The sequence below is a fragment of the Priapulus caudatus genome, unplaced genomic scaffold (genome assembly GCF_000485595.1).
Source record: "Priapulus caudatus unplaced genomic scaffold, Priapulus_caudatus-5.0.1 Scaffold111, whole genome shotgun sequence".
Lineage (NCBI taxonomy): Eukaryota > Metazoa > Priapulida > Priapulimorpha > Priapulimorphida > Priapulidae > Priapulus > Priapulus caudatus.
This window is the reverse complement of record NW_014577172.1, coordinates 44,170-66,567: the sequence shown is the minus strand read 5'-3', so window position 1 is coordinate 66,567 and position 22,398 is coordinate 44,170. Positions and strand designations below refer to the sequence as shown.

The following is a 22,398-nucleotide window of genomic DNA, read 5'->3' as shown; positions in this document are numbered from 1 at the left end:
GAGAGAGAGAGAGAGAGCAAGAGAGAGCTGCGCGCGTGTGTATGTGTGTGTGTGAGAGAGAGAGAGCGAGAGAGGACGGATGAAACGATAGACGGCAGCAGAGCGTCCCGTTGCGCAATCATGCGTGTACGCGAGTCGCGCGATCACTGTGTGAGTGGATGTCCGGACGCGTAGCCTTGTTCTTTATACTCTGAAGAGTTGCTGTTACGATATTAAGCGCAATTTTCACCATTAGGCCTATACATAGGGTTACATTACGTTTGTCCCTTAATTCCTGTGTTGGGTTACATGTTTGCATCTAGCCACAAGTTCCCTTCTCGCTTAACACTACGTTGGCGCGTTACTAATTAATACTAATTTCCTACGCCGTGTAACAGTCGTAGAGCCTGGTCGGTTTAGTTTGCATCTAACTCTAATTATGTAGCCATACACACCTATTTCAGTGTATTAGGGCAATGCAAGTATTGCCTTAATTTCAATCAGCAATTTCAGGGCATCAAGGCAAGTTGGAACACCATTAAATACTTTACCAATTGATCCTTAATTTTTGTACATGCATTTTATTGTAGGACAAAAACAACAACAAGAAATGCAAAACATTTTCTTAAAAGGAGGGGCATCAAAGCAACATATGACATTGAGAGGGAGGGGAGGGGAACAGGAACGACATAGCATATATGGGAATGGCACAGACCCCAAACTGTTTAGGAAAGGCAATCATGTGGTTTTAATACGTACTATTGACATCGACTTTTCAAGAAACCATGGCAAATGCAGCCGCTATCATGGTGAAGTTTGAACCCCGAGGTACGGGTGTTTAATGTGTTGACTCTTGTCAAGACATGATCGCATGCCGTTCCTGCGTTAGTAATTACTGACCAGGCAGTCTGTATCGTATCTGTAAATAATGAGTTATCTTATGATCGGTCAGTATTTACTGGTTAAGGTATTGAGACCGTATAAGGCTGGGGGAACTGTTCATGTTCCTGTTTCGTGTAAGTATATCATATACTTACACGAAACAGGAACATATACTATATGTCTGTGATAATCTGTATCGAATGTGTAAATAAGGAGGTGGATCGTTGAAAATGTCTTGTTCAGGGAGAAATTCATTATAATTGAGGGTATGGTTACTTCTAAATCTATGTTTATTGTTTATATAGTAACAAACAATGGTTTAGCTAATTGTATATAACTATGTGCAGGTGCATGGCATTCTTTTTTCCTAGCATAACCTGTTTGGCTTGACTATGTGGATGTAGGTCATGTCACATGTGTAGTGTCTTAACTTGCCCCAGGGTTCTTATTTCAGGTTTGTAAACTACTTGGGAGACTTTCTTTTCTGCCAGTTGCCTACGCATACTCCCTAACCCTAACCCTAACCCTAACCATATCAGATAGTTACCAGGGTACGTTCCGGTATACCAGACCGTACCCAGGGTACGTTCCAGCAGTACCCTGGGGGGCATAGACCCTATGAGCCGTACTTATAGTTGCACAGTTACTAATTGGTGCTGATTTTCATCTGCTACAGGATGCTTTGCAGCAACGACACTATGGCTGCATGTAAAGTATTCTCGCGGGTCACTGCAGTCCTGGACACCTAGACTGCGGACCTTCATGTTGACCGGCTGCTTTGTGCAGCTTGCCGGTGTCTGCGGCATCGTCACCTATATTACATTAGGAATTGCACTGCGGCAGTGTAAGTTGCCTACATATACGTGCCCTTCAATACTAAGAGTCTCGTGGTCTGGTAGTGCTTGATAGTGGGGTCGTGGGGACGCTGTGAGTGAGAAGTGGAGTTACAGGTCTTTGCTACATAGAATGGGGGAATGTACTACAAGCCCTCACCGTCTACTTACAGAAATAATATTTAGAGTAACTTAGCGAGAATGTCTCTCTGTTTGATTATTCTTGTGACCTCGGTTGTAATAAGTGTTGAGGAATAATGTCTGAGACACTGTATATGTTTTAATGTGGTTTAAGTAAATAGTAATTGTCATTCACAGATGGCGTGTTTCGGTTTTAATGCAGTTTTGTTTGTCTTGCTCCAGCCTTAACGCCGTACGATGATGGATATTACCTCACATCTGTTTGGTGCTTTATGACGTGGAAGTGGGGATTCATGCTTTTCTGGTACTCCCGATCGTACCTACGAATTTTGACACAATCCGAGTACAAACCTCTCAGGTCATCAGTACATGGACAGGTATCACAGGAGTGTGGTTGTAGTCAAGTAGAAGCTGCTTCACCGGCGACGGCGTGATATTAGTCTATCATAAATAACGATAACGATGCAGAATTTCCTACCTAGTGACAAGTACAACATAAGAAGGGACTAGCTTCTATATATCGGTATTGTCTACTGTAGTGTTTAGACAGTAGAGCTACATTGCAATGCCGTGTGTAGCTCGTACAACTGTGCCAGTGTTGCCACCCGTACAGAGTGCACTGACCATTGCTTGTTATGTTGCTAAACTGTTGGAAGTTGGGGAATTAATGCGAGCAGGATGTCGAATATAGTAATTTTCACATTTGTTGTTGCGAACTATTTCTACCCAAAGGTGCTGTGATTCCAGATTTTAGAATAGGAGGATAATGTGCGACTTTGAGACGTGGAGCAAAATAAAACAATACTGCATACATGGTGCTTTTTTGTATTATCTAACATTTAACAGCAGTTGTTTTTCTGTTAGAATTTTAACCTAATAGACTATCATGAGTAATCTTTAATATTGATTTGTTAGTGTAATTAATTTAATAAATTGAGATATTTCTCACACACGGGACTAATATAAACTAGTTTATTGATACTAGTATGAGGGGTTCTGGTTTGCAGATGGACACACTACCCATGTGATTCTTATTGTAAATGTGTTTGCAATAAGGTGTGCAAAAAGTTGGTGAAATTCTTCATTATCCACTACTTCAGGAGACAATGTGGAGTTTGCATGGGTGTGTGCGAGTACGTGTGCATTTATGCAATATGCATTTATGCAAAACAGAAACCGTTTCTTAAAATTTATGTATCTTGCTAAGCAAAATGAATTGACGTTTTTATGGGTCTTTTTTCTCGTAGGAGATGGTTGTCTATTAAAATTATTTATTCATAGTTATTCAATTTATATATTTAACGATGGAATTCCTATCTTGTACACACGGTTGATACACATTTTAGGGCATGTACACATTAAATTGGTATCACTATCATAATAGTAGCCATCAAAGTTTTTTGTAACCCTGGAACTTGTGTCAACAGTGTTAATGACCTTGTGTTTTAACTTTGATGACTAGTTTACATTTATATGTCATAAACAAATAAAACGATTAGTTTTCTTCTAAAGTACATGTTTTTGCTATGGTATGATAATATTAGGACTTGACTATGAATTTTAAGACTATTTTTATAAGGAGCATAAACACGTATTCACAGGACATCACTTATAACCTCTATGGGAAAGAATTTAGGCATCTATTAGTGCGAGAATAAATTGCTTGTATGGAAATATAGGTTAAAATCGTATGTTTAAAATGTATCGCATTGGAAATTTAATATTTCACCTTAGTGGAGAATGAGGTAGCGTCGAGGGGAATGTTGGAGGATATTATAGGAGAGGGAGAAAGTGGAGGAAGAGGAGGAGGAGGAGAGGAAGAAGGAGGAAGATGCAGAGGAGAGGGAGAAGGTGGAAGATATAGAGGAGAGGGAGAAGGTAGAGGATGCAGAGAAGAGGGAGAAGGTAGAGGACGCAGAGAAGTGGGAGAAGAAGAAAGATGCAGAGAAGAGGAAGAAGGTGGAAGATATAGAGGAGAGGGAGAAGGTAGAGGATGCAGAGAAGAGGAAGAAGGTAGAGAATGCAGAGGAGAGGGAGAAGGTAGAGGATGCAGAGGAGAGGGAGAAGGTAGAGGATGCAGAGGAGAGGGAGAAGGTAAAGGATGCGGAGGAGAGGGAGAAGGTGGAGGACCGTTTTGCATTGTTTAATATAGTAATCGGCAGATGGCGCGCAAGGCAACTCGGGTTTATCCGCCTAGTGGCGCTGATTCCACTGTGAAATTGTTATCTTGGAAAATAAAGGAAATTACAAACATAACGCATTGTTAGAGTAGTTAAACAGGTAATCAATATAATATTGTACATGTAGTTTCCTTTATTGTTATTTATTGAGACGGCCAATATAAATTATAATGGGAAATTGTTGAATATCGAGACAAAAAGGTAAATCAATGTTGTGATCCGGACGTAATATGGCGGCTATTGTCCATGCAATGATGCATGATTTACGTAGGAACAACAACAAGTAGGAATTTCAAATTAAACTGTACTGTACCTATACTATAGTGTTTTATTTTTCTAAATATAGCCTATAGGCCTAGTTTGTGCAAAAGAATAAAAAGAATTGATTCGATGATTCGGTGATTGTGCATTTACCCAAATTTGCGTAGACTTGCTGTCCAATACAACAGTCAATACTTGCCACACGTCACAACATTAAATTTTAAAATAACAATGCGTAATGTCTATTTATCTAATCCTCACTGTTGACGATTGGTAGAATAACCGACACCTTGCGCTTGTGTCGTTTATGAAGCTGGACAAATCGGATCATGGCGAACATAATTGAGACGCAGCAAACGGAGGAGATGTTGCTGATGGATCCAAACGTATCCTATGTCTACGTTACTGAAGGCAATGCTTCTCTCGCCGCGGAAGAGAGCGCCACTCCCAGTGTGTATAGCACAGAAGGAGCCGGTCTTGAAAGCACAGAGCATGTTTATGCTGCAGAGGTCATTCTAAATGCAATGGGAGAAGCTGTTCAGGTGGGCTATGTTTTAACGCAGCAGTTTCTTTTAAATTGCAACCAAGTAATTGTTCTTGACTTTTGTTCAGCGAAATAAGTGTCACACGTAATATAATTATAATCGCCTTTTGTTCTTCCTCATGTTTAGCAACAAAATCAGCAGCAAAAGCAAGACCCAAGCCCTGAATGTTCTCCAGCTATGCCAAAGAAGAAGTCTGTTACACCACGAGAGAAAAAGATGAAGGCAAAAGAGGATCCAGCTGCATACGACATGACAACTGCAGCTCCAGGAACCTGGTTTAAGTACGACGACAGGATTGCTGCATAGTTTAAATGATGGGTGACAAATTTGCCCTGGTTTGATGTTCGTTATCAATTTCATTTGGGCTTTCAGGGTTCGACACTAACGCTAGTTCGTTAGTCCGAGACTAGTAAAAAATAAGAAGGACTAGTAAATGCCCTATAGCCGTTAGTCCTGCGGACTAGTTATTTTCCCCGTCCCTCACTGTCCCAATTTCCCATCCTCACATCGATTTTACTATAGTCCCCGGCGGCAGCTTTTCTCAACCAAGATCCAAAGAGCTATAGATATAACTCATTACCATCAACAAGGTTACCCTGTTTAATAGACGCACTAGTACAAGTAGACGCTAGCATGCTCTGCACTCTCTAAGCACGCTAGACCCTATGAAAAAAATTAAACAATGGGGCCACGAACCAGTCTACCGATCGATCGCTTGACAGTAGCTGTTGACATAGAACAAACGGTCTGATTGTATAAATGACACAACTAATCAGTTTATACGCTCTCATAGCGAGGTATTTACATTGCAACCACATCGCATGCGTGTTTTACTTGAAGCTGTCGATACAAATAGTTATCTATATAGTAGTGATACAAGTAGTGAAGCATAGTTCAGGGTTTTTTCTGAGGGAAAATTAGACAAAGGAGGTAATGGCCAGTTTGGAAAAAAATACGTGATGGATTCAAATACAAGATGTATTGATATACGTATAGGTATATAGATACAGGATATATTTATCAGTAAATACAGGAATATTTTCACAACGGCGATGTTAAATTTGACAACGGCGGTGCGCCACTGTGCCTCTTATGTATAAGAAACCCTGTAGTAGTAGGTACATCCTTATCCAATACTAACATCAAGGTTGTTATGTGAAAGTATTTGGATGGAGCTCGTCCTCCACCTCCCAAACGTAAGTCGCAGGAGGAGAAATTAGATGGCCAGCGTGTCTATGATAAGACCAAAAGGATGCGTACGTTCCAGCCAGCGTGGAAATCATTATACCCGTGGCTAGAGTATGACCCAGCCAAGGGCAAGGGTATGACCTGTGGACTGTGGTGCAGGCTGTATGTCTGGTAGTTTTTTCACCGGCACTACAAACTATCGTTTGGAAACTGTTAAAGGCATAATAGGCCCATTGATTATGCAAAGTTGACGAATGCTACAGTAACTGGCACCTTGTGTAGTTAATAAGTACATTACCTTATAGCCAAACGCGTATTAGTTTGTCCAATAGCACTGCTAATTACTAAGAAATGTCTAATTGAAAACCGTAAATCTGGTAATCTGGCACCAACGCTAAATTGGTTGCCAAGCAAAATAGCCTCGAATTCGGTTAGGTGACGTCACATGTTGCTACGGGTGTTGAGCAGAGAATTGTTTGTACCGGGATGCTTATAACGACTAATGAGCTCGTAGAATGTATCTCTGGGTGTATTCTCGGCATTGAGGCACAAGTTAATAACTGTGGGTGCTAATGAACGGGTACCCACATGTCTTCAATTTCGAACACAGGTGTATTCGTTTGACCAATATACGTAAATACGCGTAGTGCCGTCTGCTTTCTATGTTTAGTCTGTGGCCGTGGTTAGTCCGCGATCCCCCCATAGTGTTGACCCCCAACACAGCCTACTTCATTATCACGAGCGTCCGTGATTCGTACGTGGATTCCACGTTCATTACAATCAGAGCTACTGTTACGTATACAGTTACGGTACTGTACTATCGCTAGCATTGCGTACGGCCGAGCACGCGTGCGAAAATGTCCGGTGCACTATAAATCTGTATCACACCAGTTTCGCAGTATATGCGGTTTCGAAACTGTAAACAAGTCAGTCAACTGATTTCTTGGACTGCGGATTTCAATTAGACATTTCTTAGTAACCAGCAGTGATATTGGAAAAACTAATACACGTTTGGCTATAAGGTAATGTACTTATTAACTACACAAGGTGCCAGTTACTGTAGCATTCGTCAACTTTGCATAACCAATAAGCCTATTATTCCTTTAAAGCACATGATGCTTCCGAGGGGCACAGAAAGATCATAGCAAAAAGAAATGCAAGGACCATGCCTGTTCACGAAACAGTGGGGGCAAAAACACTAACTTTAATGAACAAGGCTACAATAGCAAAACTGAATATCCTAATTAGAAATGCACATGCTATTGGAAAAAACGGCAAGCCCTACACAGATTACGTCAAGCTGTGCCAGCTTGACAAGGCGAAGGGCTTAGATGTTGGCAGCACTTACCTCACCGACAAGGCCTGCCAGAGGTTCATTACGGCGATAGCCGATACAAGGCGCCGGGAACAGTTTGCAGCTATAAATGAGGCCAAATTCCTTGCTGTGATAAGTGACGGATCCAAAGATTCCTCATCAAAGGAGGCCGAAATTTTATTTTCGAATTAAAATTTAATTTAATTTTAATTTTAATCTTATGATCCATATAAAAGTTACGTATATTTTATACAATTGAAATTTGAATGTCTTTTACAAAACCTTTTGGGGGGGACACCCCTTGTACCTTGGGGGAGACCCCCTGTACCCCCTAGCAGAAGGGGGGCTCCACCTTCCTCCCCCACCTACCTCCTGGCAAATCACAATGCTCGTCGCTCTGCACCTAGTAAGAGTCATTCGGCAGGACTAGTACATTTTTTCTTTTACTAGTCATGTGGACTAATGAACTAATCATGTACATCCCATCATGTTGTCATCCAACAACACAAATGACGGGGTGGTTGGTTTACTCGACTAGATCGCAGTTACTCTAGAATGAATTGATAGTAAACATGTAAACAGAGAAGTGCTTTTGTGGTTTTTTACAAAATTATAGACTAGTTCCTTTGTAAGAAAGTTGGACACATGTTAAAGTGATTACGTCACCGTAAATAGTAAAAGTAAAAATAATATTTCCACTTTTTCACAAAATGTAAATAATTATGTTCACTTTCTATGGTTAAATTGCTGCATTATTCGTGACGTAGTCAATTTAACAGTTAATTTTGCTTTCAGTAGTGCTTGGCTAATGACGCACACACCTGTGTAACATATCTCGTTGGTACAGGTGTGATGAGTGTGAAGCTGGTTTCACGCGATCAGCCGACCTCATCCAACACGTACAGATCGTACACAACGTGTCCGAATACTGGAAGTGCAAGCACTGTCCACAAATTTTCATCTATAAGAAGAATAGGACTATGCATAAGAAGATCCATCGTGGGGAGAAAAGGTAGGCTGATTGAATTAGTTTCTTCTCAACATAGACATGTTATGGGAAGTTGCTTTTTATACTATAGATATATATATAGATGTATATTGTAGAAGCTTCATTTGAATCAATAATATTTGAGTAATGTAATTTGCTTTACTACGGAAATCAGATTTTGTGCTCTTGTAAAGTAACATTTCATACAACTTGGCTTGTTCACGTAATGTAAATGTTTATCTCACCAATTTCTTAGAATTTAAAGTATATATATATATATATAGAGATTTTTGACTGTTCATTGTTGTCTTAACGAAATGTGCACAACTCTTGCTTGGCTCATGTGTTTGATTCTCAACTATGTTGCCCATGCCCATTCTCATGTGTCAGTCAAAAATTTGCAGTTTCCCCTACCAACCAACTGAGTCCTGGTTTTGGAATGTGCTTTGCTGAATCTAGTGCGAGCATTAAATTTGTCTGGAAAAAATGGCATTGTGGAAAAATGCCACTAAAAATTTTGCCAGCTACTTGCGACACCACGAAAGAACACATACTGGGGAGAAAGCTATGAGCGTGTGAATGTTTGATTGTATTATGACAGCCAGAGTGTAGCGCGGTGCTCAGTAGATTGTCTGTGCGGGCAAGTCTAACCTGCCACAGCAACTCGTGTGCTGGTTATTGGCGCGGCGTGAAACTTCTGTGAAGTCCTTTATCTAGAAGTCCTGTTGTCTTCCTCGTGGCATCTCAGTTCTCTTGCTAGCATCTCTCCAATCCAGAGCTCCTCGAACACTTTACTATCGCCAACCTAAGTTGCTTCGTTTGCTGACGTTTAACATTCAGGAACCCAGGTAAATGATGGTGAAAGTGATTCACCTTTGCTGAGAAATGTACTAAATCACATGGTGGTGATTGAGTGGTGGTATTCAAATAGCTACCCTTACCAGTATCTTTAGGAGTGAATTGGGAAGTAATTGGGGTAGGGGCTAGCAGCTGGGGCGGGGGCGGGGGCGGGGGCGGGGGCGGGGGTAGGGGGTAGGGGCTAGCAGCTGAAGTGAAGAAAGTGAAATTATTTGGCTAGTCAAGGAGGACTGTTGCATCATAAATCCAAAAATCAATCTTGGTATAGTTTTAAAACATGTTTTCAGTTAAATAGGTGTTCATTTATGCACACAAAGCATACGCATGAAAATTGCATCACATACGTTAGCTTTCTTGTAGAAAACATCAGAGTGGATGTTCTGACAGACTTTACAACTGTTTCTCAGTTGTCGGGGTTAAGTAAAGGTCGGCTGAGGGTGTTTATGTGATGGCATCTCCAGTGTGTGTTCTTTGTATTCAGTTGCAAGTCGGTGTAATTTGTTCAGTAACTTGATGCTAACTCGGTCAAGCTGATTCCAGCAACTGACGTGCCTTTACTAGCTGGTGCTGACATCACATAAACGCTGATTATGTTGCTGATTTCACGCAAGTGCTGTGTGGCTGCTGGTGACATCACATACCCCTATATAACTGTTGGTAACATCTCACAACCTTTGTCTAGTTTTTGGTGACATCACAGAGGGTATTTCTAGTTGTTGCTGACATATGACACATGCACTGCCTGGCTGGCACGTGGTGGTAACCATGTCTAGCTAATGTTGATCAATGTCGTACAAAAACGTCTTGTGAGGTCATTACCTAACATGGGTGACATATGACCAGCTTGGGTTTATGTGACAACCTGGTACACTAGTGTCTCTGTCATATGTTTTACAATCTGATGCCACAACCTGACAAGACGGTGACGATATCGTACTCCGCCAAGCTGACGGAGGATGCATCACCGCGCCACACCCTGCTAGCACCGATGTCCCCCCCTCCCTCGCGATGATGACAACGTCACGTCATCGAGGCGAGTGACGGCACGGCGACGGGTTCTATGTTTCAGGGTGAAGTGTGTGGAGTGTGGGCTGGCGTGTCGCGACCCATGCACCCTGCGCGTGCACATGCGCGTTCACACGGGCGAGCGACCGTGCAAGTGTCGCTACTGCCACGCCGCGTTCCGACAAACCCAGCAGCTTAACACGCACGAGAGACTGCACACCGGCGAGAAACCCTACGAGTGTGACGTGTGTCACAAGAAATTTGCGCAGGTCGGCTCGGCGACCGGGCACTGGCAGCGGATGCACGCGTTGCCGCGGTTGCCACGGCGATCCAAGCAGCGGCATATCGAGGAGCACGGAGCGACGTGTTGCATATGTGAGGTAGAGAGAATACGTTCTCACTACGCGTGTAGCCTCGTTAGCTGCTGTATACCACGCAGCGTGAGATCCTCGCGAGTTTACTGGGCGCGGCGGAGTTTGAAGTAGAAGATAGACTAGGTACGGTGAAGCGTAATCGAATTGCTGCAAGTGATCAGCCTCTGCTGTCTGTATGTGCCTCGCTGTTCTATATACCCCCTTATCCTCACCTTCACATATACTGCATACATTGTACATTCAGGTTACATTGCCAGGTTAACACGTACCACTGGCATATTATTATTACCAGCTTATAGAAGAGCTGTGTTATATGCTTCGTAGCTTTACAGTTTCTTAGTAAACTGGTTGAGAAATTCGGTCGCTGGAGGGTGACAGGTGTATCATCCATGTCCACGGAATATTGGGACGTTGGCTTTCACAAAGCAGAACATCTTGACCTTTTAGAATAAAGATTGGTAGAATTTACGTTTAGATATCACGAAATCACCGCAAGAGAATTTGCAGGCGCAATCTGTGGTAGAAAATATGACTTTTAGGTGATGTGTGCATCTGGTTGTGTTAAAACAAGGCTTAACTACAATTGTCACTAACTGTACTTGAATGTAACGTAGCAATGATTAATAGCTGTGTATGACCCACTGTCATTGTTTTCAATTGATTTGAGTTGATCTCCTGTTCGTCTGAGTTGGTCTGGTTTGATCTTTTGTCATTGTCTGCCCCTGATCTCGTTGAGTCAGTGTTTGTCTCCATAGCTGACAAGTAGTCAAGATTTCACTCTACGATGCCAGACAAAACATAAAAATGGAAAATAATCTTTGACGAAAACCTACCCTTACAGTCAATAATTTTATGATCACTACTAGAGATGCAATTTTGTTTTGCTGGCAGACTATTGTAAATCTAAATAAGTAATCTTGTTGAAGAAAAATAGAAACGGGCACGTTGTAATTGCTTGGAGTAATTTCAACATGGTTTTAACATGTGAAGAGAATGCATAAATGTTTATGCGATGAGTGGCGATGTGTGTAGTGCATTGTCACTGTGGGTAATGGCTGATCAGTCCAGTGTGTGTTCTTTCAGTGTAGCAGTGTGAAGTCATTGACACAGCTACAGTGAGCGTTATTTACCTCTCCTCGCCTTGCTTTTCCCCGTGCTGCGCTGGTCCTGCCGATCAGGAACTCCAGTCTCTTGTTCTCGAGGACATTTTCTGGATGTAAAATCTCTCACGGCAGTCAGCGAGAGTCAGCTGGTCGTAACGAGTAGCACTACTTTTCCAGCAGCATCTGCTTGCAGAAGAAATACAGGTTCAAGCCTCCCGCAATAGTTCAACAGACAAATTCACTCCCAGAGTCGTCTTTAGCAGGCTCCACACAGTCACTCAGTGAGACAAGACTCAACGTACTCTCACAGTCTCTCTGTACGGGCTGAAGTTTCAGCTGAAGTCCGTTAGCTGAAACTTTAGCTCATAGAGAGGGACTGTGAGAGTCCGCCTCACAGTCCCTCTCTATGAGCTAAAGTTTCAGCTAACGGACTCTCACAGTCCCTCTCTATGAGCTAAAGTTTCAGCTAACGGACTCTCACAGTCCCTCTCTATGAGCTAAAGTTTTAGCTGAACGGACTCTCACAGTCCCTCTCTATGAGCCTAACGTTTTAGACTGACGGACTTCACTAGTCCCTTCTATGATGCTAAAGTTTCAGCTACGGAACTCTACGTTTGAGCTTTTCAGCTACTGACTCGGTTGCTCGACCGCTTGCTGCGCCGTGCCGTGTTTCAGAGAGGGATGTGTATACCTCTGTGCAGCTACCGAACTGTGTGCAAGTGAACAGGCCTGAGAAGCACAATGCGCTCCACCGGTCCCTCCCCGGGCGAGCGCCGCCATGATGCCACGCTTGTGCGCGATGGCGTTCCGTTTCGCCGGTGGGCCCCTCCACCGTGCTGCTAATGCCGCGGACACACTGGTGCGAGAGAGCGGTTAACGTGCGTTGTGATCGCTGCGGGCCGCCACGTTCAGGGTCAGGTCGGACATCTACGTCGCACGAGGCTTGCACCAGAGGGCGCTCCATTGCAGGCCGTCGCGCCGCGCACGTGGTCGTGCCTGTTCTCTGCAGGTTAGAGCCACTGCCTGCCTGCCTGCTGCTGTGAGGCTCGAGGCCACAGGGAGCGTTGCTGTGGGAGGCAAGTGGGGTCGTCGGCCACGGCACGTATGATCGGTGTGTTATCCGTGTAGTGAGTATCACATGCTGTAACTTTCACCCGCTTTGCTCGTAAGGACAGATGGTCGCTCCTTCGTTCTTTTTCAGCCCTCAATGTTCCTCGCTCCTGCCTCCTCATTTTCTGGCCCGCCCTTGGCTTCATTGATTCCATTTTATGTAGATGAATGGATAGTGTTCATATTTTCTGATCGATGGTCAATCATAGCACATCGAATTGTTGTTGGAGCATTTGCGTCTATATAAGCTTGATTGGGGGGATGTTGGTGGAGTTACGAGTATCACCGCTAATGGGGGGCAACTGACTAGATCTTGATCATGACTTTTGTAGAGGTTTTGGCGTCAAGTAGAGTTATTGGTAAATGGCCTTGATTCTAATACAATAGTCGATCCTCATTTAAATACCTTCTATCACACCACACCACGCTATGCCGCACTGCACCTGCTGAGCGGACTCCAATCAGGGGAAAAGGAACTTGTTTAGTTAAGAGTATGTAGAGCTAACACGCTGTGTTACAAATGACGTCCAGACTGGAATCTAGTAGGTAGGTTAGATGTTACGTCTTCACATGTTAATAGAATCGAATAGCTAGGCAACCGTTCACAAGTGTGTTTAGTTTACTGGATTTGGCTCCCGTATAAGACCACGAAGGTGGTTGTGCTGCTGTTCTTTCGTGGGTCGCGTCGCTGGGTGTCGCTGGTGCTTTACGAGGATTTGTGCCTAAACTTGAAAATCTGTCGCCCCAACTCAACTAAAGTCGTATGTTTTGATTACTTGCTGTGGTCAGGCACAGTGGTTCATCGTGCGTCCGCCAGCGAGCGTGCTGCAGCCTGTTGGTCTGTTATGTAGAATGAGCTGCGCACTGTGTTAACTACAGCTGCCAGCGCTTCCGCGACGCTGCTTTCCGACTCGCACGACAACGCGGGCGAGCGCGCCGCCGCTGTCGATTTGCTTCCTCGCGATTCAACTCAGCCACCATCGCAAGATCACGAGGTTTGCGGCACCCGGGGGAGAAAGCCGTAACGCGTGTGACTCGTGACGACTTCGTTGCGTGCGCCTCAGTACGATGCACGTTACACGAGCGAGGCCATGAGCGCGCGCCAGCCGCCCGCACTCGCGTGCGAACTGTAACCCTACCTGGCTGTGGCGAATCTGCAGAGTGATGCTCTTTGTGCCGATTTTTACGTCATTAATCATTTCGTAATCTTGGTGCGAGGGTTTGTCGGCATGGTTGCGGCGACCGAGTATGAGTGGTTACCTCATCCTCGCACGGCGTGCTTATGTGCTGACACGATCGTCATGATAAGCCGCTGTGGCTTCCTGTGACCTTGGTTTGCTTCATAGGCTTGGTCTCTCTCCAACTGATGTTATAGATATCATTAAACGAAGCAACGCTTTTGTCATGCATTGAACCTTGTGATGCATTGAACCTTTGTTAACACAAGCTCAAGCTGGAGGTAGTTGGTTCGAATTCTTTCGTGAGAAAGGCTGCAGTCAAAACTGCATGTAAGGGCACTCTACGAGAACGCCATAAAGTATAGACAATCAACGTTTTGGTATAGAAAAAATTCACTCCGTGTAACTTACTAACTCGAGCAAAACACGAGGTGTCCGCTTAGATGCGGCGGCACGATGAGGTGCCGTGTGTCTTTGTGCAGTTGTGTGTTCTATCGTCTGGTTCGTCTGGACGAACAGTCAGCTGAGAGTTGTGTGGTGGTAGCAGTAGGGTACTCAGACCTGAGTAGGGCCGCCCCCCGAGCCGTGTAGCTGTTTTAGTTTCATTCGATAATAGTGGACTAAAATTTTTAACGTAATATGTAGTACATTACATTTATATTCGAGAAAGAAAGTTCTCCATAGGAAACCCAGGCAGGTTTTTATATAATTAACAGCGCAAATAGATGGGAGCGGGCGTCACCGTGGCTGGCGCGGATTGGTGTGCGGCGGCACATCGGTCTCAGAAGTGGACGCTGCTGATCGTTTACAGGCTGCCTTGTGTGAGGTGTGTGTGGAGCGGCACCCAGCAAGCTTGCCTACTGCGTGAACATCATGCGTTCCCCGCAACGAGCGGCCGTCCTAATGCGCGACGTTGCGGCGTCCGCTTCTGCACCACGGTGGCCGCCTCAGTGCGCAGCACGAGCGGACTGCACACCGGGTGAGAAGCCACACACGTGTGCGCAGTGCGGCGCGCGTATCACACAGTCCGGGAAATGGCGGCCGACACGTGCAGCGCTGCCACGACCCCCCCACGCGACCCCACACCACTTGGGCACGCCTCCTCTGCCACGCTGCACGACCCCTCACGCGACCCCCGCCGCCGCTCGCCGTCCTGCCGCATGCCACGCCCCCTCACGCGACCCTACGCACGCGGGCTCGCCTCCCTGCCGCGCCTGCCACGACCCCCCCCGCGACCCGCACGCGGGCTGCCTCCTGCACGGAACCCGCACTGCGCCTCACGCTACGCGGGCCTCGCCTCCTGCCACGTGCCACGACCCGCCACGCTGACCCACGCACGCGCTCGCTCTCTGCCACGCTGCCACGCGGGTCTCTGCTTCTTGCCACGTGCCGACTCGCCCACGGCAGACCCGCACGCCGCGGCCTCGCCTCCTGCGCGCGTGCCGCACGCGGGCCTTCGCTCTTCTGCCACGCTGCCACGAACCCTGCCACGCGACCCCACGACACCGCGGGCCTCGCCTGCTGCACCGACTGCCACGAACTCCGCCACGCGACCCACGCACTGCGGACCGGGCCTCGTCCTCCTGCCCACGCGCTTGCCACGGACGCCCGCCACGCGACCCCACGGCACGCGGCGCCTCGTCTCCTCGCTCCGCCCACGCCGCCGCTCCCCCCCGCCCCGCCGGCGACCCCACACACGCGGGCCTCGCCTCTGCCACGCTTGCCACGACCCCCGCAACGCGACTCTTACGCCACGCGGGCCTCGCCTCTTGCGCGCTGCACCGACCCCCGCACGCGACCCACAGCACGCCCGGGGCCTCGCTCCTGCCACGTTGCCACGACCCGCCCACGCGCACCACGCAGCGCGGCCTTCGCTCCTGCCACGCTGGCACGACCCCGCCACGCGACCCCACGCACGCGTGGGCCTCGTTCTCTGCCGCGCTGCCACGACCCGCCGCGACGCCCACGCACGCGGGCCTCGCCTCCTGCCCGACCCCGCAGCGACCCACGCCGCGGCCTCGCTCCTGCCAGCGCTGCCACGACCCCCCCCACGTGAACCCCACGCAAGCGGGCTCGCCTCCTGCCACGATGCCACGACCCCTCACGCGGACCCACGCACGCGGGGCCTTGCTTTGCCTCCGCTGCCCAGCGACCCGCCACGCGAACCCCGCACGCGGCCTTCGCCTCCTGCCGCGTGTCACGACCCGCACGCGCGAACACCACGACCGCGGGCCTCGCCTCCTGCCACGACCCCCCACGCGGACCACGCACGCGGGCCTCGCTCCTGCTGCCGCTGCCACGATCCCCACGCGACCCACGCACGCGGGCCTCGCCTCCTGCCACGCTGCCCACCGACCCCCTCACGCGCACCCCACACGCGGGCCTCGCCTGCTGCCACGCTTGCACGACCCCCCACGCGACCCACGCACGCGTGGCCTCGCCTCTGCCGCCGGCTGCACACGATCCCCCACGCGACCCACGGCACGCGGGCCTCGCCCTGGGCTCCGCCCCCGACCCACGCAGCGCGCCTCGCTCCTGCCACGCAACCCCCCCGCGACCCCACGCACGCGGGCCTCGCCTCCTGCCACGCTGCCACGACCCCACGCACGCGGGCCTCGCCTCCTGCCACGCTGCCACGACCCCCCCACGCGACCCCACACACGCGGGCCTCGCCTCCTGCCACGACCCCGCCACGCGACCCCACGCACGCGGGCCTCGCCTCCTGCGGCGCGTGCCGAAACTCTGCTGCCTCGCCTGCGGGGTAACCGTCTATCTATCTATCTATCTACCTGAGACTATTGAATGTTTCAGCAGGGAGGTCTTTGGTTTAGGGGCTCACTGCAGGTTGGAGGGACATTGGGGCGGAAATTTTCTTCGAAGAATTCACATTTTCTTCATCTTTCCTACAAGAGATGCTTGTTGTTTTTAGTGGGAGGGGAAGCGTTGCTTTCGGTTTAGTTTTGCTGCAGGTTAGAGGAATGCCAGGGTGGAGATTCTCTTCAGGGAAGAGAAATACTTCTCATCCAGTTCACTTGCATTATAAATGATAAGCTACTCATCTCTGTACATGCTTACATGACTCATGATAGTGTCATGTAATAGTCATCAGATAGGATAGAGGCCACAGAGGTTTATTGTCGTGAATATCGTCCAGTTAGGCCATGATAAAAATATTGTTTGTTTGCCCTCACCCGACCGACCCGCCAAAAAGGGGCCGACTCGAAAAATGTTATTGATCTTTTTTTTCTTTTTTTCTTTTTAACAAATTGTATCACTGTACATTATATAAATCTGTAGTCAATACATTATATGTACCAAGCAAAACAAACATTCAACATAAAAGGTATCTCCACACAAGCACACCCGAGCATGTAGACACCATGCTGAATTTGTAAAAAGACCCCGCCTTTTCAGCCTGGGTCAGGTGAGGGCAAACAAATATTTTTTTAATTGTGGCCTAATCTGGGGCACTGCAGCAAGCGAGGCGATCAACCGTGATGCTTGCTGCTGGTGCCGGTGGGGGAGGTTCTGGGTAGGGAGGTTTTCGGTCGAGTCGGGGGTGGGAGTGATCAAGGAAATTTGAAGCAGCAGTTGCCGAAAATGTCCGGTAAGTTAAGCACAACGTAAGGTTAAGTGCCAATCAGAGAACAGCCTGGATAAGTTTGGTTCGAGAAAGGGAGATGGCTAGCTGTAGAATAGTAAGAAGGTAGTAAGAAAGTAAGTAAGTAAAGTTGAAGTACCACTCCGCGCAAACGTCCCACGGTTGAAATCTAGCCGTACAAGGTTTGTCCATGATTGTGTACAGCAGAAAGATGATATGCTGGAGCTTTATTTTATGCAGCTTTTCATATACTATTACGTTACAACTACTCGGTCAGTGACCATGTGTGAACCAGTAAGGAGGTCAGCATGTGAGTTCTTATAACCTGTAGGTAGATGTGGGGGATGTTGGGAATAATCGTAGTTTCAGCTGCTGGCGCCCTCTAGTGTCATTTAACAGAGATAGATAAGATTATCCATTGCACCTCGTGCGCTGTAATTAGCTCAGAACACTTTCTATATAGAATGATATGGCTCTCGCTCGCTCGCTCGCTTGCGCGCGTGTTTCAGGAGGATGTGTTACCTGTGCAGCTACCGCTGTGTGAACGTGAACAGCCTGCAGAAGCACATGCGCATCCACGCGGGCGAGCGGCCGCACAGATGCACGCTCTGCGCGATGGCGTTCCGTCAGCCCGGCCACCTCACCGTGCACATGCGCCGACACACGGGCGAGAGACCGTTCGCGTGTGATCGCTGCGGCCGCACGTTCAGGCAGGTCGGACATCTACGCTCGCACGAGGCCTTGCACCAGAGGGCGCTTCATGCAGCCGCCGCGCCGCGCACGTGGTCGTGCGTCATCTGCCAGGTAGAGCCACTGCTGCTGCTGCTGCTGCTGCAGGCGTCGAGGCAGAGGGAGCATTGCTGTGTGAGGGGGGGGGGGGTCGGACGGACGATGATCGGTGGTTATCCGTGTAGTGATATCACATGCCTGTAACTTTCACGCTTTGCTCGTAAGACAAGGTGCTCGCTTCCTTGTTTTTTTAGCCCTCCAATGTTCCCTCCGCTCCTGCCTCCTCATTCTCTGCCTCCCCTTGGCTTCATGGATTTCATTTTATGTGATGATGGATAGTGTTTCATATTTTCTGATCGATGGTCAGTCAATAGCAATGAACTTGTTGGGAGATCTGCGTCTATATAAGCTTGATGGGAATGTTGGTGGATTTACGAGTATCACCCTAATGGGGGAAATTGACTGATCTGATCATGACTTTGTAGAGGTTTTGGCAGTCAAGTAGCGTTAATGGTAAATGCCTAGATCTATACAATAGTCGATTCCTCATTTAAATACCTTCTATACACCACACCACGCCATGCCGCACTGCACCTGCGCAGGGACTCCAATCAGGGGAAAAGGCAATGTTAGTTAAGAGTATGTGAGCTAAACACAGCTGTGTACAAATGACGTCAGACTGGAATCTAGAGGTAGGTAGATTTTACGTCTCCACATGTTAATAGAACGAATAGCTAGCCAACCATTCACAAGTTGTAGTTTACTGGTTTGACTCCCGTATAAGCCACGAAGGTGAGTTATGTGTGTTCTTTCGTGGGTCCGTCGCTGGTGTCGCTGGTGCTTACGATTTGTGCCTAACTGAAAAATCTGTCGCCCCAACCTCAAACTAAAGTCGTATGTATGATACTGCTGTGTTAGCACAGTGGTTTCATCGTGCGTCCGCCAGCGAGCGTGCTGCCACCTGTTGTCTGTTTGTAGAATGAGCTGCGCTCTGTGTAACTACAGCTGCCAGCGTCCGGCGACGCTGCGTTTTCACGCTCGCACGCACACGGGCGAGCGCCCGCACCGCTGTCGATTCTGCTCCCTCGGATTCACTCAGCCCCACCATCGCAAGAATCACGAGTTGCGGCACACGGGGGAGAAGCCGTACGCGTGTGACTCGTGCGACTATCGTTGCGTGCAGCTCAGTACGATGCGTTACCACGAGCGAGGCCATGAGGCGCGGCCCAGCCGCCCCGCACGCGTGCGAAACTGTAACCCTAACCGTGTGTGCGACATCTGCAAGGTGACTGCTCATCGTGTCGATTTTACGTATTAATCATTTCGTTAATTTGGGCGAGGGTTGTCGGCATGGTGCCGGCGACGAGTGAGGTGGTTGGCCCATCCTCGCGCGGCGTGGTGTGGTGAGGTGGTTGGCCCATCCTCGCGCGGCGTGCTATGGCTGACAACGATCGTCATGATGATAAGCCGCTGTGGCTTCCGGACCTGGTTTGCTTCATAAGGCTTGGTCCCTCTCCAACCTGCCTGATGTTATAGAATCATTAAACCGAAAGCAACGTTCGTCATGCATTGAACCTGTGATGCATTGAACCTGTGTTAACACAAGCATCAAGCTTGGAGGTAGTGGTTCGAATTCTCGTGAGAAAGGTGCAGTCAAAAACTGCATGTAAGGGCAACTCTAAGAGAAACCCCATCAAGTATAGACAAATCAACGTTTTGTAGAGAAAAATTCACCGTGTAACTACAACTCCAAGCAAAAACGAGGTGTCCGCTAGATGCAGGCGCAACCGTGAGTGCGTGTGTCTTTGTGCAGTGTGTGTGTTCTATCGTGGTTCGTCGTACGTAACAGTCAGCGAGAGTTGTGTGGTGGTAGCAGGTAGGTACTAGCCTGAGTAGGCCGCCCCCCGAGCCGTGTAGTGTTTAGTTTCATTCCGATAATAGTGGGACTAAAAATTTTTAACGTAAATATGTAGTACATATACATTTATATTCGAGAAAGAAAGTTCTCCATAGGAAACCCAGGCAGTTTTTTATAAATAACACGCCAAATAGAGGGAGGGGCGTACGTTGGCAGGGGATGGTGTGGGCGGCACATGGTCTCAGAGTGGACGCGGTGATCGTTTACAGGTGCCTGTGTGAGGTGTGTGGGGCGCGCACCAGCAAGCTTGCCTACCTGCGTGAACACATGCGCTTCCGCCGCAACGAGCGGCCGTTCCAATGCGCGACGTGCGGCGGCCGCTTCCGCACCAGGTGGCGCCTCGTGGAGCACGAGCGACTGCACACGGGTGAGAAGCCACACGTGTGCGGCACGTGCGGGCGCGCGTTCACACAGTCGGGAAACTGGCGGCGACACGTGCAGCGCTGCCACGACCGCAGGCAGTAGACTGCTGCGCGCTTGCTGAAGCCGCTCATTCGGATGCGCAGCTTCCGTTCAGAGTCGTGAGCGCATCGTTCGTGTCGCACGGTTACTCGTCGTGCGGAACGCTCGCCCGCACGTGCGGCACGGGTACGGTTGGCTCCCCGCGTGAACGCGCTCGTGCACGACCCGCTGACCCTTCGTGCGGAACGCCAGGGGGCAGTGCGAGCACGGGAACGGCCGCTCGTCGGTGTGCGTGCGGAGGTGCTGCCGCAGCGAGGCGGGGCGGAGGTGCAGGGAGCCGCACACAGGCAGGCGTACCTGTAAGCAGCACACGCACACGGCGCGCGCGCGCGCAAACCTACTTTTACCCTCACACACTGAGATGAGTGACGGTGACCTGTGTCGATGGAGAGAGAGAGAGAGAGAGAGGCCAGCGCGGTCGCCGCCTGCCGTATTGGTTTCGAGGAGGAGTTTTTCCGAGGTTGGCGTGAGACCAGCGATGGTTCTGATCGTTAGTTGCGGAGTCGGGCGCCGCCTAATTGCGGGAATGTCGTTAAGGTCGATGAGCTTCCCAGAATACGCAGCTAAGCGAAACACCACGAAAGAACACGAGAGAAGCAGTCACCTAAGAAACCGCACGACAACGGTTGCCACCTGCGGTACGTGTGTATCAGCCGTTACTACACACGATGCGCATAATAATGTAAGAAGCAAAATGTCGCCATGCACTATTACTATATTATACCATATAATTCTATATAGCAAGTGATCTGAGCAATGCCATATAATTCTATATAGCAAGTGTTCTCAGCAATACCATATAATTCTATATAGCAAGTGTTCTCAGCAATACCATATAATTCTATATAGCTTGTGTTCTCAGCAATGCCATATAATTCTATATAGCAAGTGTTCTGAGCAATGCCATATAATTCTATATAGCAAGTGTTCTGAGCAATGCCATATCATTCTATATAGAAAGTGTTCTGAGGCAATGCCATATAATTCTATACAGCTTGTGTTTCCGCAATGCCATGTAATTCTATATAGCAAGTGTTCTCCAGCAATGCCATATAATCTATATAGCAAGTGTCTCAGCAATGCATATAATTCTATATAGCAAGTGTTCTGAGCAATGCCATATAATTCTATATAGCAAGTGTTCTCAGCAATGCCATATAATTCTATATAGCAAGTGTTCTGAGCAATGCCATATAATTCTATATAGCTTGTGTTCTCAGCAATGCCATATAATTCTATATAGCAAGTGTTCTGAGCAATGCCATATAATTCTATATAGTAAGTGTTCTGAGCAATGCCATAATCATTCCATAATAGCAAGTGATCTCAGCAATGCCATATAATTCTATATAGCAAGTGTTCTGAGCAATGCCATATAATTCTATATAGCAAGTGATCTCAGCAATGCCATATAATTCTATATAGCAAGTGTTCTGAGCTAATTACAGCGCACGAGGTGCAATGGAGAATCTTATATATCTCTGTTAAATGACACTAGAGGGCCGCCAGCAGCTGAATTACGATTATTCCCAACATCCCCCACACATCTACCTACAGTTATAAGAACTTACATGCTGACGCTCCATACTGGTTCACACATTGGTCACTGACCCGAGTAGTTGTAACGTAAGAGTATATGAAAAGCTGCATAAAATAAAGCTCCAGCATCTCATCTTTCTGCTGTACACAATCATCGGACAAACCTTGTACGGCTAGATTGCAATTCGGGACGTTTGCGGCGGAGTGGC

General features: G+C 48.0%; 2 protein-coding genes across 2 annotated transcripts in view; both read left to right on the top strand.

The window, feature by feature from the left end:
- The window catches only part of LOC106805379 (heme transporter HRG1-like), a 6,886-nt gene extending 3,537 nt beyond the window's left edge, over window positions 1–3,349 (top strand). The window contains exons 2-3 of the mRNA XM_014806943.1: window positions 1,538–1,705; window positions 2,058–3,349. Coding sequence (XP_014662429.1) covers window positions 1,538–1,705; window positions 2,058–2,269 — 380 coding nt within the window. The 3' untranslated portion in view covers window positions 2,270–3,349. The remainder of the gene's footprint in view (window positions 1–1,537; window positions 1,706–2,057) is intronic.
- Window positions 3,350–4,258: 909 nt separating this feature from the next.
- Window positions 4,259–22,398, top strand: part of LOC106805358 (zinc finger protein 91-like) — a 29,076-nt gene continuing 10,936 nt past the window's right edge. Inside the window, exons 1-5 of the mRNA XM_014806919.1 lie at window positions 4,259–4,298; window positions 4,590–4,818; window positions 4,948–5,102; window positions 8,172–8,336; window positions 18,051–18,345. Coding sequence (XP_014662405.1) covers window positions 4,267–4,298; window positions 4,590–4,818; window positions 4,948–5,102; window positions 8,172–8,336; window positions 18,051–18,345 — 876 coding nt within the window. The 5' untranslated portion in view covers window positions 4,259–4,266. The remainder of the gene's footprint in view (window positions 4,299–4,589; window positions 4,819–4,947; window positions 5,103–8,171; window positions 8,337–18,050; window positions 18,346–22,398) is intronic.